Consider the following 17,395-nt stretch of genomic DNA (forward strand, 5'->3'; position numbering starts at 1 on the left):
ACAGTACAAAACGAGTCACCCTTCCTGTGCCTTAGGTCATAAAAGCAGGGAAGATTCTGTGTCAAGATGCTCACTCCCCTGGGGGCTGAAAGGAGGTACCCAGCTCTGGCAAGCAGCATCCTTCATTCCCTGGCAAGACACACATCCCACTTGCCCTCAAGATTACCCTGGCCTGCCCTGCGCTGCTCCTCCAGGCCCAAGCTCCCTACATAGAGCCTCATCTGGTGAGAGCCTCATCTATGTACCACAGGCTACTGGGAAAAGATCAAGATCAATCTAGCACAGTTAGGGGCAGACTGACTGCACTAAAGACAGTGAAAAACCGCCACATCCCACCAAGACAAAACCTATGGCCACACACCCGGTTATGGAACTTGGATGCCCGGTAGGTCCTCGGGGACAGGTTGTAGACAGCATAGTGGCCCGGGTGTTTGGCGTCCAGAAACAACCGCACATCTTCAATATTATTTTTGATAGCTGACTCCATGCCCTCAGCAGGGAATGACATCACTGAAACAGAGCTGCCCATCAGCCACCCAGGACCCCAGGAGCTCTCTCTACCTGCCACGCACACTTGCCTTCCTGTCTAGCAGGGATGCCTAGCCTCGCTACTGCCCAAGGCATTCAGACCACCAACATGGGAGATCCCTCCACTCAACTGCACAGACATGGTTGAGAGGGCCTGCAGGTCTCCAAGTGTCATGGTGAGTGTTCTCAACTATGCTTTGTTTGGAGACCTAGTGTAAATGTGTGGCCTCATCCCATGACCTCAGAGCTCCTCCGGATGGTGCCAAAACTGGGCTGCCCACTACTTGGGCCAGAAACTACACTAGACCTAGGTCACCCAAATATTACCTCTTTGGGATGGTGCCCAGGCCCAGCAGAATTCCCAGCTACCTAGAAAGCTAAAGAGGCAGCAAGCCACCTCTGGTATTACCAGCCCAGACCCACAAATTGTCTTTATGCACAGAAAGGGCACAGATGCACCCTACACCTTGACCTACCAGCAATCCTAGAAGTGATGTAAGATATGTCCAGATCGCCCTTTGCATAGCTGGAATCAGAGAAGAAGGTATAACTATATAGAAAATACTAGATAGCACATCACATCTAGCTGAGTTCAGTCTTGGAAAACAGAGTCCACCCCATTACAGGCTGCATCCTGAGGTGATCATGTTCACAGGATGCCACATGGTACATACGATAGTGATACCCACATGATACTATACAGCAATCAGCACCTGCAGGGATTCAATGGCCTTCCTATATTCCCACAGGTCCTAGAGAAGCAACAGTGGGAGCTGTTTCTCAGAGAGGATACAAAGGTGAGGTCATCATGGATGGTGGGCATGGGTCCTGCTGGTTCAAGGACTGGTAGGGCACTGTGGCAGATGACCCAAGGCCCCATGCAGGCCACAGAAGGCAGAAGGGAACCCCAATCCACAGGGACATATACATTCCTGGTGGTGGCTTCAGTCAGCTTAGAGAGGTCAATTATTCCCTAAGCAAGTCAACAAAACCAATAAAGTACAGACCAACGCTAACTGGGTAGAAACCTACAGGCTCATTCTAGACTCTGTCCTGAGAAAAAGCTTTGGAAGAGCAGCCAAAAGTGCTTTGGGAGAAGAGTGCAAAGGCAGCCAGTTGGCAATGAAACACAGGGAGCTGCATTGCACCCCTGGGCAGGGCCAGGGCAGGACGGCCACACTCTTCACTCACCACTATGGATAAGCCACCAAGACAAGGGTCAAGGATTAAGGACCAAGCGCTGCAGAACTACAGACAAGTTAGCTAAGGCCAAAGCTTTGCTGACCAAGGTGACAAGTGAAACAGACAGAAGAGCAGGCAAGCCCAGTACTCCAAAATTTAGCAGAGGAACCACTGACCAGGACAAGTGTACATGTAACAATTACCAGCAAGAAACAAAACAAGAACACACAGTTGAGTGCAAACCACCAGACCTGGCAGTGACCTGGCCACCCTTGGAGAATTGCACAGGTGCGTGGAGGACACAGCAGGGTACAAACATGAAAAGGGACCAAGCACCACAGGGTTCACATCCACTTCAAACTCTAGTCTAGCAGGTAGGCTCCAGGGACACAGAAAGGTACATCCATCAGATCTACAACCCATACTGCCTGGGAGGTACAAGAATGTAGGGCCACTCTGGGTACAGAGCTGGGGTGCTCACCACCATCTGGCCATACTCGGCCTGCTCTGTGAGACCAGCCAAAGCTAGAGGAACGCACTGCTACTGGAGTCAATCCAACATACCAAGTGCGTGTGAAGCTCTGTTCTTAGGAAGAAATCACATGTGCTCACAATGTCTGCACACATTCATACAATGTAGTAGATGCACTCACATGTATGACATGCTTGCACACTCACACATGTACACATTCATACCAAGCAGCACACACACTTGTAAGACACATATATGCTCACAAGTGCATGATGCATGCTCACAGGTGCATACATACAACTGTCAGAGCTGTGAACACTCACGGACAATTATGACACAAAAGAAAGTGAAGCCAAGGGCCAGGGATACAGTTTAGTGGCATAAATGCCTGCCTTGCAAGTGTAAAGTCCTGAGGTCAGTCTTCTGTACAAAAAAAAAAAAAAAAAAAAGAAGCCAAGAGGCCAAAGTGTCACCATACTTAGAAGGCTGTGTGACCACAGAGCTCTGGCCCCATCACATGCTCTCCATATCAGAATGTGACCTCAAACACTGCTCAGCCCTGTGGCCAGGCCTCCATGGTGACCATGTTAACTAAAGAGAAATATATGGGAGAAGGATCACCGCACCCCATCACCGCCTTGCTGGTTTACATCACAGAAACAAACAGCACTTGTACAAGGGTGTCCACAGAGGGAGCCAGACTCTAAGATGGGTGCTGTGAGCCTAGAGCCAACACACAAAGGGCTCCACAGACAGTGCTTCTAGCTTGCAGACTGCTGGGGTCTCCCCACATCTGCACTTGGTAGGAGGGAGGTTGGCACAGGCTGTCCTGCACTTACTTGGCCACAGACTGGATGACCTTGGAGGAGGTATCCTTGAGGTTGGTGAAGAGCCGCTCTGTCCCGCCCCGTAGGATGTCAAAGAAACCGCCATAGGGCTGGTCATATTCTGCTAAGGCCAGGGCTGTAGGGGAAACAGGTCTCAGAGGGTCACAGGGCCATGGGGCATGAGGAAGGAGGCACACTGCCCTGGCCATGAGCTCCAACTGGAGGCCAACGGAGCAGCTCCCAAACTACAGGGTCCTGTGTGAGGCCTTCAGAGGCTCTGAGGGCAAGCTGGTGCAGAGGCAACCAAGGCCCTGTGTAGTACCGCAGGCAGAGAGCTGACACTGTGAGGCCCTTTCCCCACAATCCATGGAGACACTGGCCACATAGGGCATAAGTGGGCCCCACCACATATGGACCCAGGGCCCTCCTCAGGGAATAGACAGCTTGGGAGGGACTCAGAGAGCCTGCCATAGCCCCTGAAAAGAGATGGAGGGGCCTCGCCTGTGTCAGCTCAAGGTTGTGATGCTGCCTACAGGCACCCTACTGCCTGCATACACCCTACAGCTCACCCTACAGGGGCCAGACACTCTACTCAGATCATCTTCTCTGTGGCCCAGCTGAAGTTTCGGTGGAGTTCTCTGTGGAACCTTGGACCCCAGGACAGAAGCTGCAGACAGGCCAGCTGTGCCCACCAGGCCGACCCCATCAACAACCTGGACACCAGGAGGGCCAGGGCCTTGCCCAGTGAGGTGCCCACAACTGCCTTGGGATGGCCCTGTCCCTCTGGCCCTGTTCTGCAACTACCCTCAGCTGACTGTCTATAAATGCTTTTGTTGGATCTGACACCACACTAGCACCTCCACTCAGCTGAGCAAGAGTCCCAGTAATTGTGGAGCCTCAAGGACCCTATGCCTGCAGCCTCCCACGAAGCTCCCATGAGACAGGTTGTCCACCAGATGAGGACTTGGTTTCTAGCACATGGGCACAATGCAGAGGGACACCCTGCAGGTGGGGGCAGGCAGGTCTCACCTCCACTGTTGCTGCTGCTTGAAGGTCCCCCAGGAGTGGGTGGTGCCCGGGATGGCCCTGGGTTCCCATAGCCTCCATTCTGCTCCAGCAGCTGGAAGAGTCAGAGGTACTGTGAGCTCCCACAAGCCAGCCACATTCGGCTGCTGCTTGAGCCCTGCTCATGGCAGATCCTCCCTGCCCTTGGACTACAATCTCCTTTTGCTCCTTTTCCCTCTTACCAGCCCTTGGACCCCTGGAGCAGGAGTAGACTACACACAACCCAAGGGCACTAGCAGTGCTCAGAGGTGGGCTGGCCCTCTGTCTCCTCCAGCCATGAGATGTTCTCTGGTACAGAGAAAGGCTTAAGGGGTTCTGTAAGTGCTAAAGTCAGATGCACTCGTCTTCCCCTTGGCAAGTGGCCACTCCTCTCTGGATAGTGGGAAGAGCGAGGGCCCAGCTCCCACACCCAACTGAGGGCATCTTCAGGTTACAGAAGGGTCTAAGAATCAGAGGCACAGAGGCTCAGTCACCCTGTGTAAAACCATCCGTCACTCTCAATCTCTCGGTCCCTTCTGAAACCAACTCATTACCTCCACAGTTCTCCCAACAGTCCTGATGATGTCATCTATACCATCCACTTACCAACCCAGAGTACCTGGCACCCAGCTTCAGGCTATCCCTGCCTAGTGCCCCCAGAGGGGATCCACCAGCCAATGTCCTCATTTCTTGCCACTCCTTGACCCCTGGCCTATACACTCAATGCCACCTCCATAGAAACCAGAACCCTGAGCACCCTCAACCTTCCCCCTGTAGAGTCCCCATCCCTAAGCACTCAGGCCAGTCACTCTGACCTCTCCACACGGCACACACACCCTCCACAGACCCACATCCACAGCCCTGGGAAATTCCAGCTTCAAGGCTGAAAGGACTCAAAACCACAGAAAAAGGACCAGTGCTCCAGGAGAGGGTGGCAAACAGGTGGGACCCAAAGGAACCTATGAACTCATCCACTCCCTGCAATCTCACTGCTACTTCAAAAAGTGCTTCCAGCCAAATGGCCGAAGAGCTGCCTGGCCTGCCCACTCTCCCCAGCCTGTCCTTGACCTGCAGATTGAGCCTGAGAGTGACCACAGCTGAGACCCTGAGCCATGACTGAATGCATAAGCCCAGGAACTAAAAGACCTCATGCACTGCAGCATCCAGGGCAAGGACTTTTGGACTGCTGTCAGAGCAGCCCTCAGGGGTGGCCCAAGCACTGGACTTCCCCAAGGCTGTGGCAGGACCCACCAGCTGAGGAGATCTTAAGGTGATGCTGAGAACGCACACCTCGGACCCCTCAATGCAGGCAGGGTCAGCACAGATGTCAGGCCTCACCTCTGTGATGGGCGCCTTGGGGTTCACATTCCTTGCAGCTGCAATCTCCTGCAGCTGGCGTACGGCCTCTGCAATGGACAGCCGCTCCTCAGGGTTGACCTTAAGCATGGCGCCTACAACAGAACATAGTAGTCATGCCCAGCCCACGCTGGACAGAGTCCTAGGCCCAGGCTGGGCAGTAGCACCAGCCCATCTGCTATACACACAATACTGACATCAGAGGCAAGAGAACAAGGAGAAAACTATACAGTCAGCAGTAATGGCCATTCAAGACAGGCATGATGGCGCATGCCAGAAATGCCTACCCTGAGAAAGACTGAGGCAGGAAAATCTCAAGTTCAATGCCAACCTGAGCAACTTAGCAAAACCCTGTCTCAAAACAGAAAAATAGCTAGGGGTAGACATAACTCAGTGCTCCCATAACTTCAACTCCCAGTGCTGAAAACAAAACAAAACACATAAAAAAAGGGCCACTTAGAATAGCCTAAGCTCACAAAAGGCAAAGCCACTGAGATACTGCTGGACAGTTGCAGAGGTAGGAGGTGTGGGATGGTGACACTCAGAACTCAGCAGGGCCCCCAGCAGCACATGCGCGAGGACTCACGGATGAGGTCGTGGAAGACGCAGTACTGTGTGTCATTTGCCGGGATTGAGTACTTCCCATTGACAATTCGCAGTTTTGCACCATCCTCAAAAGGATGCTGCCGGAAACACAGCAGGTACAGGATGCAGCCCAGGGCCTGTGGGAGAGCAGGAGCTTAGCCTTGGACTCCAGTGCACAAGCTGAAAGCCAGGCACGGGGCAGCCCCATCCTTGGGAATCCTGGAGAGCACCTGCCAAAGTCTCAATGGTTTTACAAGTCATCCCTTTTTCAGCTCATGAATGCTGGCTGAGCAGGTTGGCAAGGTGACCCACACCAGAAGCCTCAGTCCTTCCATGCTCATCCAGAAAAATGATCTCTCTGGACTATAGAGGCAAAGTTCCAAACCCTTATTTTCAGATCAAAAGGTTGTTTTCAGCCCCATCCAGCTCTAGGAGCATCACAGTGGGGACCAGATGAATCATGTCAGCTGTGTCCTCATGCCCAGACCTGTGCTGAGAGTAACTTGTCACAAGCCACTTGCTGGGGGGCCAAGAGGTGACAAGCTGGGGCCAAGATGTAACAAGCTGACACACCAATGCATAGGGTTCTCCCCACCCTAGCACAGCAGACTCAACTCAGACCCAACACAGACACATGCCAGGGAGTTAGGCCTGGCCCTGGTAGGGTGCAGGGAGCTCCCATGCAGTGAAACAGATGGATCTGCACGCTGGGGATCCATTACCCACCCTGGGCCTCTCCTTGCATCTTCAGGGATACATTCTACAACAAGCCAGTAGGTTAAGTGTCAACATGTCCATGGGGTCCATAAGCCACTCTAGCACAGTGAGCAAAGCCAGAGAGGGGTCTGAGGGAAGCCAGTTAATCAAAGACCAACAAGACAACCAGAGGCTCTTGGCTGGCAGGGGAAGGGGCTAAGCTGTGCCTCAAGGGGTTGCCACTATCTCAGTTGGACAGGGTCACACTATTTTACCCCATGCAAGCCCTTCAGGCATTGCCATGGAGCTGGCTGGCCACTGCCAGTGGGAATGGAGAGCTGCCCTTGGCCTATGGGACACGTTCCTGAAGGGCAGGATACCTCTGGGCAGCATCAGCAGGCAAAGTCACAGCAATACCAGCTGGCTTGGTCCTAGTCATCCCACTAGCACTCAAGTGAGTCTTCACAAGATAAAGAGCAAGGACAGCGAAGGAATGGGGGGGCTGAAGAGGCAAACGGCTCTGACCAGGACATCGGTCCAGAACCAGCAGGGCAGTGTTTTAGCTCACCCAGATATCCTGCTTCTCACCAATGGGGAAGTTGGAATACAGGTCTACAATCTCTGGTGTCCTGTACATAGGTGTGGTGTTCCTTGTGATCTGAAGGAAAAAAAAAAAAAAAAAAAGATGACTATTTCACAGAAAAGCTACAGGCAAGCAGTGTTTTTAGTCTTGCAGTGATCCACAGCAGCTCTTGATCCTCCCACGAGGCCCCAGAAGAGCCTCGGCCCCTGGACTGAAGTAGGGACAGCCCGGCTGGAGGGGGTTCTCCAGGCAGAAATAAGCCATGCAAGTGGTTTCTAAACTATACTTTAAAGATGTTTGTGTGGGTAACAGAGGAGCTCTGCAGGTAAGTGGCAGTGATGTTGAGTGTACTGATTGCCACTGAGCCGTGCATTCAGGATGACTGCGGCAGTAAATTTCATGCTATACGTGTTTTACAATAATTTTAAAAACCCCAGAGAACAAGGGTCAGAGCCTCTTGACATGAGAATGAGCTGAAACATCCCACTCAGCTGCCAACAGCCATGAGAGCACATTGAGGGCCCTGGAGCCTGGCACTGGCAATCTCCACATCCTGGTCCTTGGGGAGACAGAGTTGCACCCAAAGGTTACAAGAGCCAAAAGGAGAGGAAAGGGGCCCATAGTGGCCCAGAGTGGCCTCCTCAGCCCACAGCGCCACCACCAGGTCTCACCTCCTCCTCCACCATGGCTCGCTTCTGGGCACTCCAGCTATAGTCGGGGTAGTGGGAGATGGTGGTAGCACTGCCAAAATCACACAGCTTAATGGTCCCCTGGCTGCTGAGTAACAAGTTCTCAACCTGCAAGACACCAGGAGACAGCCATAGGTGTCATAGCTCAGCAAAAGTAACAGGTGCATCAGATGGGACTAGCAGACAGTCCCACCAGGCAGGTGATGCTGGCCACAGCTCCCACGGACCCTATCCCCCCCCCCCCACTGCAGAGAGGCAGCCAATTCCACACCAGCAGCAGCAATGCAGCACACACACACACTCCTAGGCAGAGCTAGGGATGAAGGGTCTCCTGGAGGTCAGCAAGGCTTTTCTTCAAGGGAACTATGCCTCACTTTATACTCTTCTTTTGAGATAGGGTATCCCTATGTTGGGTATGCCTTAAACTCATGGTGATCCTCCTTAAACTCATGGTGATCCTCTTGCCTCAGCCTCCCAAATGCTGGGACTATGGGTGTACACAATGTCTTGCCTTATCTTAAATTCTTTCTGATCAGAAGCAATATACCCACAATTCAGAAAAACAAAAAAGTTAAAATCACTATAAATCAAACAGATAATCCCAATTAATCACAGGATACAACAAGCCCTCAGAAAACACAAAAGACAAAAGAATATAATAAGTCACTTGTAATTAAATTAAATACAACCCAAGAACAAACTTAATAACAGACAAAATATCTCCCTCATGGAAAACCATAAAACAACTGAGATGAAATTTAAATGAAAAGCACAAAGGGAAATGCCAAGCTTCCAACACAGTACCACAAAGCCACTAAGAGGTACAATGTCATTAAGATGTCACACTGACCCAGTGGCCCCAGTAGTGGCCCCTGTACAAGCCAACTCTGGCCAGGATCTCCAATCCAGGAACAGTTCATATTTTTTAAATGCCTGGGGGAAGGGCTCACAGGAAGATTAGCATTTCAGACATGTGAAACTACATGGATTTTGGTCCACAGATTCACAGTTTAGCATGCCCACTCCTTAGGCGACTGTCCTGGAGGATGTGCTCCCCAGAGAAGGGTGCTGGACCCAAACCCTGTAGCCAGCAGTGCCACAGCCCTAATGGCTCCTCACAGAAGTCTATCAACCATGCTACAGAATTCCAACAATGCTAATCAACTCGCAGAAGTCTGGTGCAACTTTACAAAACTGATTCATGATTGAGACCAAAAGAGCCAACAGGAGCAGAAAAGTCCCTGTGCAAGGCTTTAGTCACAGCACAGACACTGGCCCAAGGATGCACCACACTCACCGCAAGATGCCCTGTGGAGATGTGGGTTGAAGTGGAGTGGAGTTGGAGGGTCTGGCCCAAAAGGAGGACACAAGTCCACAGAGGTAGCAAGAAGGAATGATGTCCTGGCATCCCGAAGATGCCTACAGCCCTCAAGTGACATGCATCACCAAGGCACCCCAGATAGCAGCAGGGCAGTCATAGAGGGGAACCCCTGCCCCAAGTGCCTGAAAACCACAGGGAAAGAACAAAAGAAAAACAGGCACCTGAAGGAAACCCAAGTCCTATGATGGGAAGATGCAGCCTCACGGGCAAGGCAATTGCCGCAGGACCCTGAGGCTACAAGACCACGACCAGCCAGATGGGCACATGCTCTTTACACCACAGCCATAGGGCGAAGCAGAGTAGGCTGGAGAGGGCCTTGCACCCTCTGCACTGGAGGACAAACAGTCCACAGCAGGGCAAGCTCACATTCAGACTTTTCATTCACCCTATCCTGTTCTTTGCTCTCCTTAAGAAAACACAGGCAAGCACACATATACCATATTAACCCCTGTCACAGTACAGGCAAAGACTCTGATGCCCTAATAAAACCCTCAGCATCCACAGAAGCCCTGGGGCCAAAGGCAGAACTAAGACAGATGCACTACAGGGCCCAAGAACCCTGGCTCACCACATAGTGAGCCTGGCAATGTGCTTCTGGAACCTCAGAAGATAAGCCTGTTTGCACAAAGTTCAAAAAGAAATGAGTAAGGAATTATGGAACAAAAGAGCAAAGAGGAAGGAGAGAGGTAGGAAGGTAAGGAGGAAGAGGAGAATCCTGAAGGATCCCAGAACAGGCAGACAACTGTCTGCAGAGCAGGGAGGCATCTGGCCACCAGTCACCTCATCACCTCAGAACCAGTTTTCCAAATGTTTCTGAGTTTGGGAGTCCAATCAAGGGAGTCAGGCTCACCATGGTATCTGAGTTCTACGAGAAGACTCACACGTAGAATGCCCAGTCAAAATCACAGAGGACAAAACCTACCCCAACCAGGTATGTACCATGGAAAACTGCTTCCTGACCCTGGGCCAGGGGAAGTGAAAGCACAGTGAAATGGGGGACCAGTGAAGCACTGAGACCAATACCATGTGACACTTGAGGTGAAACCCCATGCCCTGGAATCTCACAGGCACATGAAGGCCAGAAACCTGGGGGAGTAGGCAAACAACCAGCTCCTGGGCAGAACCCACCTGAGTTGAGGCAGCTGTGGCTCTGGAAGCCAGGCGAGGGGGGGCATTCTGGTGGAGAGACAGATGCTGCCCCTACTGAGTCACACCGTCAGTCCCAGGTGAGTATAATACCTGAGGCAGTCAAAGTGGACTGAGCACTGAGAGGAACTTAGAGGCCTATAGACCTTCTTTGAAGGCCTGGCAGGGGTGCATTGTCCAACCACACATTCATGAGCTGATCCCCCAGGATTATGTCTGCTTTGCTGGCCTGAGTGCTACAATGATGTAAAAAACATTCCAGGTCCCAGAGATGAGCACACAGGAGTCTCTGAATAAAACAGCTTAAAAAGCTTTCAACACAAAAAAATCTGCCTTGGTAAGAAGTCAGGTCAAAGACAAGCTTGGTGGATACTGGGTGATTCTCTGAAGTCTGGAGTTGACAAGACAACAGCAAAGTAAAGACCAGGACATAGCAAAAAATTCCCATAGTACACATAGCCTTAGGAAGCCCCCAACAAGGACATACACAGAGCTACACAGAATCAAACTTGTAGGGCCCACAAAAAAAAGTAAAAACTAAAGGGAAGCCAACTAAAGAGTAAGACACTGATGACTAAAAACCCAAAAATATTCACTGTTAACAATCAGGAAAAGGTGAACTCACAACATGCAGGTCTGTTACCCCACCTCATTATACTGGAGGTCAACTCCAAGGACAGAGACCCTGCAGGACAGAGAACAGGTGGCAGGGCCGCAGCAACCCTGAGGACACAAGGTGGCTCATGCACATGCCCTAGGATGCCATGCCACCGTGGTAGGAGGAAAGCAAGAGTGGGAACAGTGCCTGAGCCCAGCGGACGGAGGCGCTCACAAGGCCTCGGCCTGGGGGATCCAGAGCATGAAATGACGTGAGGGCACCTGTGCCCATAGCTGGCACCTTGAGGTCTCTGTGGATGATGGGCGGCTTCTGCCTGTGCATATGCTGCACAGCTTTGCATGTCTGGTAGAAGATCTTCAGGACGGTGTCACAGGGCAGAGGGCCTTTAGCTTCAATTTTCTTTAGAAATTCTACCAGCTGCCCTAAAAGAGACAATTCAATTCAATCACTCTGGACCCAAAAAATGTCATGCCCTCCAGGCCAGGGGTGGGTTCTGGGTCTGCCTGGTGCAGCACCTCGTATTCACTGGCTCATCTGAAGCCACAGTTGGCACCTGACCAGTCAGCCTGCATAGCCAGTGCTGTTTGCCATTTCTCCACTGCTGCAGGAGGTTTGTGGACACCAGGTATCACTGCAGCCCCAGGTGTGGGACGCCTCAGGGGCAGCAGGCATGGAGCAGCACAAAAAGCGAGGCCACTGAATGGAGGCCCAAGTGAAAAAAACACATCCTAGTTGTTAGTTGGGCAGAGAAAGATCAAGGACTTGCATGCTTCACAGGGCCACAGAGAGTGATTACAGACCACCTGCAGTGATGATGACAAACATGAATTCTCAATGTGTCTGTGCAAAGGTTACTGCCCTTCCTTAGGTACAGACGATATTCACCAGTACTACCACAGCGCCTCCGAGACTGTGCACACAACACCAAACCTGCACTGGGCTTGACACCACCCAGTTGCTCTCAAGGGATCACCAGCTCCACTGGGACTAGATATGAGAATCTAGGCATCACGGCTAGGATACTGCTGGTGCCCTGTGCAGGCCCACATGTTCTCCAGCCACCCCACTCCACCATAGGTTTCAGTTCTGCCTGTAGCCCAAAGCATGGTGTTGCCTGGGGCCTCTTCGACCTACACCTCTCCTAGCCTTGATTCTGGGCCCCAGCACCTACTCTCCACAGAACAGCCCCCAGGCATCCCCTGCCCACAATCCAGGTCCCACTCAGCTCCAAGGCTAGGCCACACCACAGCGCCAGCCAACAAATCAGGGCCACCGCTCTAGTGACTACATCTCCTCCCTGCTCCCAACTGTGCTGTCCTCACACCTCACACCTCTTTCGGGGGCTTCACTGCCCACCTCATCTGAATGTGCACCCCTTTCTCTGCCGCAGCTCAGGCTTCCAAGCTTGTCAGCTTCACCTGGACAGCACAGGGACCCTGGGGCCTGCACACAGCAGGGCCAGCAGCAGCTTCAAGGTGTACCAGAGTAAGATGCTAGCGCTCCAAGGGCAGCCTTGGTAACCTCCAGGCCCCTGCAACTTCTAGAAAGGGAACATAGGCTCATATGTGTCTGGCCTCCTGCAGCTCAGAGCAAGGACTTCTAATGCAACTTTCAACCTGGAGCTTCAGGAACATGCCCACAGCAGGGATTCCAGACCAAATCTGGATGCCCTCCCAGCTCCCAGCCTGGAATGATCTTAGGCTCTGCTGGCCAGGCTACCCTGGCTACCAACCTTGGGTGGACTGAAACCCCCACCCCCAAGCCAATCTGCTCCACAGTGTCTGCAACAACCCTAAGGGACTGAGGCTTCGGGAGGAACGGGAAGAGTTGGCTGGGCCCAGGGAAGGAGGGCCAGGCCTAGAGGCCAGAGCAGGGGCAGTGTTGTGCTCAGTGGCTCATTCTTAGGGAGAATTAAGGGATTATTTTTAAAAATAAAAATTCTAGTGCTGGGGGCATATAGCTCAATGGCAGAGCACTTGCCCTGAGTTCCAGTCCCATTCTACAAACCACAGAAAGAAAAACTCCACCTGTGACAGTAGGAATGGCCAAAGAGCCCTCCCTTCCCCTCAGGCCCCCATGCAGTGGAGGACACACAGCAGTCACTCAGCTCAGCTTCGGGAGTCTGGCCTGGAAACCTCCTCAGCCTGACTTGCTGCTGCACAGTGCTCCCCGAGTCCTCCAATCTCCAGTGTTCTGCACCCCCATTCTGGCCCCACAGGGCAGTCTCATGAGGTGTCATGCCCTTCAGGCACTGCACTTCATAAGGACTCTGAGTCACCATGAGAGGAAGCATGGCCTCCCTTGGAGTGTGGAACTGGGCAGTGGAGTTGGACCCTTCGTTCCCCACAGAGGCAGCTAGGGACAACAATTGAGCCCAGACCCTCCAACTTCTTCACTGCTCCACTTGTGGGTACCACAGCAGTATACCTTTGTTTTCAACAGCTCCACTCTAATCCTCCAGGACTAGGATCTCCAGAACCTACTCATGCAAAGACTTCTAACTTTCCCAAATGATGGGGGTAGGGTCCATTTTAAACAGCACCTGGGAAAATGATATTGTAGGGCCCCCACCCCCACCCCAGCCTCAACCAGCATAGTCCAAGTGTGCGGGGTGGCAGAGTCATGCCCTGACTGCCATCTGGTCCACCACACAGTACAGGACTCAACCAGCTTCACCAGCTCTCACACTGAACCTATGAGTTACCAGCACTGTCTCAGCCTCAGGAACCCCCGCCTCTAAGCATGGTGAGGTGAGCAGGAAGCTACCCCTCACCCACAGCCCACCCTCCAAGGCTTCAGTTACCATGATCAAAGACATAAAATAGAATACTCCAGACACAGACAATTCACAGGGTTTATGTTGTGGCATCCCAAGTGGTGTGATAGAATCTCACATTGCCACACTCGGTCCCTGTTGGGGGTAGCCCAAGGCCCAGCCCATTCTCACTGGGTCAGTAGCCATCCTGGTTATCAGAGCAACTGTCACAGTCATGCTGCAGCTGTCAGAGGCTCTGATCTGTCCCTTGGTTCAGGCACCCATTGCTGGTCTGGGAAAAAGTCCTCAAGGGTAAGGGGCACACTTCATTGGCATGAAAAGATATGTGATTTTAAAAGGAATGTTTAAAAGTAAGCACATGTAGTAAACTCCTAGACAGGTATAGTGGTACAAGCTTTTAATTCTAGCTACCTGGGAGACTGAAGCAGGAAGACTGCAAGTTAGTGGCTAACGTGAGCTACATAGCTAGTTAAAGGGTAGCCTGGTTCCACAATGAGACCTAGTCTCAAGCAGAACCTAAACCAAAATAAAAACTCAAAAAACAAGCCCTAGGTATGTAAGCATCTATTCAACTCTACATTGCCTGTTTTTTTATTTGGCACATGTTCTTCTGTAACTGAATATCAAAGTAGCAACTGACACCTAAGAATGGGAAGGCTCCAGGTGAAGGCTGAGTGCAGATGTCTATACCACCAAGGCTCGCATCTTTCCCAACTGTGGGGGCAGCCCAGGATCTCAAAACCAGTTCCCAGACATCATGCACTGCCAACAGAGTAGCTGGCAGAAATACCACTCAGAGCAGAAAGGACACAGGTGGCCTCACAACTAACCACAGCACAGGAACTATGTGGCGCTGTGTGGGGCTGGGGCAGCATGACCAAAATACGGAGGACAGCTGAAGACAGCAGAACAGGCTGCCATGCTGTTACATCACATAGATTTCCTTAGGGACAGATCTGGGACTGCAGTCAGGCTACACATGAGAAAAAGGATTTTGAGACTTGCTATCTGCAATTTCTCTTTAAACGGTTCAGCAAGAACATGGAAGCTGGTAACATGACTGACATCTGGTGATACAAAGGAAAATCTGGTGTGTCCACTGTGCCTCTTCCAAGTTCTTTGTTGGTTTGAAACTTCAAAATAAAAAGTTGAGGAGGGAAAAAAAAATCCATGCAAGGGTGACTGTGCAGAGTTAAGGTACCACAGTCCCAGCCACAGCAGTGAACTCCTGACCATGCATAGCAGATGCCACAGGGACCACGGCCATCTAGTCATTGGTGAGCAAGGGGTCCAGGAAGCACAAGTGAGGGCACAGCTGGGCAGAGCCTTCCCTGACAGGGCCAGAGAATCCCCTCAGTCTGTTCCCCCTGCTTTCTGCCGGTGCCAGTAAAGGTTCCAGCCCTGCACAGACCGTGCTGCCTCCTTCCACTCAGCAAAACCCCAGCCCCGTGGGCACCTCTACGCCTTTCCCTTCAGCTAAGCTGACCCCACCATTTCCACCTGTCATCCCAGCTGCCCTAGCATCCTCTGTCTTCCACTAGTCGCCATTACCCATGCTGACTACCATAACAGCTTGTCTTATGCCCTGTGGGCGGCAGCTCTCACACAGTTGGGTTGCTTTTATGGGCTCCCTGACTCAGTCTCCCTCATTGCTCCTCTGGGCCTCTTCTGCCTATATTCACTGCCCAGGAAACAGACATCAAAGAGCCACTGTGCCACAGCCCTAGAGAAGAGCTCCCTCACAGGACAACAAGGCCTGAAACAGAGCTTGAACCCAGCAGACACTTGGCTCCCAGCAGATGCTCTGCAGCTGAGTTGCTCGGTGGAGGAGCCACCACCCCCAGACTCCTTTCCCCACTGCGCAGCCAGAGCCAGGACTCAGCAGCTCACCATCACCCAGGCAACCACTTTGGCCCAACAGCACTCCACAAGGGTTTTACCAACTTTCTGGTCTCTCCCTGTCCTGACGCCTTCTTGTGTTTGACCTCAAGGAAGTCACCTCCCCTCCGAAGGCCCCTTTCTTTGCCAAGGCATAATGCAGCCACAAGGAATGTGACTGTGTTGCTCTCCCTTCCTACAAGCTCACTGAATGCCTCCTGTGTGCCAGCCCATTCTGTCACTGAGAAGACATGAATGACCCTGCTCCTCAGAGCCTACAACCCAGAGAGGGACCAGCTAAGCCTTCCAGATGACTGAGATCACCAGATGCCTGTCCTGTCCCTTCTGCTAAGACCAGTGCCATCTGACAGGACCCTAGAAACATGTCGACAAGCAGTCTCCTTGGGCCCCAGAGGGACTTTACCTCTGCAGAGCTCTGTGAGCAGCAGGAACTCTGCCTGCCCCGTGTCAGATTCCTCTTTTCCTATGGATGCTGCAGAGCAGAACTGGACGATGTTGGGGTGGCCAGAGAGTTTTTTCTGCAGATATCTTGTTAAAGGAGAACACATACGAACATGTCCTCAATTCTGTACACTTAAAACATATAAAGCACTGAGAGCTCAGTTATGATACTCGAATTACCTTACATCCCGGCTGCACAGAAAGATGAAGATGGCCACATGGGGTCATGAGAAGCCAAGCATGCATGAGAAAGCAGTAGAGAGAGCGATGCAGGCAGGCAGAGGCTCTAGGGTGCCACAGTAGGGAGGCCATGAGTGTTACCATGTCCATGCTTTCCACGGCTGGGTAGCCACCCTGTTCTCTGAGCAGGCAAAGTTTGAAGAAAGAAGCAGATCCATCCAGCAGCAATGTGAGGCCCAAGTCCTAGAGGACATGCATGGCAGCAGAGAACAAGAAAAGCCTACATACCCATCATCTGTGTGTGGCAGGCACTGAGCAGGAGGCCACATGGAAGCCTGCTGGCACCATGGCTGTCCACACAGCCCTCACCTAGGCCTTCAGCCAGATGGGGGAGCACTACCAGGCAAGGAGATCTCTGAGTAAGAACCGCAACCCCTCATCCCGAATCTTTGAATCTTTTACTATGACCTAGGGAGTAAAAAGCAGGGAAAAAACTACTTTTCACTGGAAATAATCTGTAAGAAACCCAGTAAAGGGAAAAGGCCAATTTTAACATATCTTGCAGAATGACACAAAGCCGGTTCTGGTGGCTGATGGTCACAACCTGACACAGGTCAGTGCTTCCCTAAGTGATGGCACCAGACCTCAGGCCCAGGAAAAGGATACCAAGAAGCAAACTTCTTGAATGATGGCTCTGTTCTTTTCCTCTTCATTGGACAGTAATCGCTGTTGGGGAATAGCACATGAGGAAGGTTGAAGATCATTTACCTTGCACTTTACATTATGGATTATCTTAGACAAATATTCCAGAAAAGGCACAGCATCTGACAGCCCACAACCTGTTTAGCTGCATTTTAATATTTGACTTGATTGAAGCTATAATGGTTAACACACTGTATCAATTTGAAAAGTTTAGAAGTTTAAGCGACTCAGCAAGGACCATAATTCTTACTTTGTAAATATCCTCATCCTGTGCAAAAGGAGGGGTTGG

General features: G+C 51.7%; 1 protein-coding gene across 12 annotated transcripts in view; it reads right to left on the bottom strand.

Annotated features, from left to right (window-relative positions):
• The window catches only part of Gak (cyclin G associated kinase), a 43,911-nt gene that overhangs the window by 19,565 nt on the left and 6,951 nt on the right, over positions 1–17,395 (bottom strand). For 4 of the 12 annotated variants that reach the window (XM_063230049.1, XM_063230046.1, XM_063230050.1 and 1 more), the window contains exons 3-13: positions 17,071–17,130; positions 16,187–16,301; positions 11,295–11,530; positions 7,945–8,070; positions 7,259–7,348; positions 5,996–6,131; positions 5,392–5,504; positions 4,039–4,129; positions 3,022–3,145; positions 1,005–1,054; positions 362–510 (exon numbers count right to left, since the gene is read on the bottom strand). In XM_063230049.1, coding sequence (XP_063086119.1) covers positions 362–510; positions 1,005–1,054; positions 3,022–3,145; positions 4,039–4,129; positions 5,392–5,504; positions 5,996–6,131; positions 7,259–7,348; positions 7,945–8,070; positions 11,295–11,530; positions 16,187–16,301; positions 17,071–17,130 — 1,290 coding nt within the window. Of the gene's footprint in view, positions 1–361; positions 511–1,004; positions 1,055–3,021; positions 3,146–4,038; positions 4,130–5,391; positions 5,505–5,995; positions 6,132–7,258; positions 7,349–7,944; positions 8,071–11,294; positions 11,531–16,186; positions 16,312–16,692; positions 17,002–17,070; positions 17,131–17,395 lie in introns of those variants that run through there. The other 8 variants (XM_063230048.1, XM_013147353.3, XM_003465049.5 and 5 more) reach the window with 5 other exon arrangements.

The sequence above is a fragment of the Cavia porcellus genome, unplaced genomic scaffold (assembly GCF_034190915.1).
Source record: "Cavia porcellus strain 051 isolate PalLab524CR breed Dunkin Hartley unplaced genomic scaffold, mCavPor4.1 scaffold_18, whole genome shotgun sequence".
NCBI lineage: Eukaryota > Metazoa > Chordata > Mammalia > Rodentia > Caviidae > Cavia > Cavia porcellus.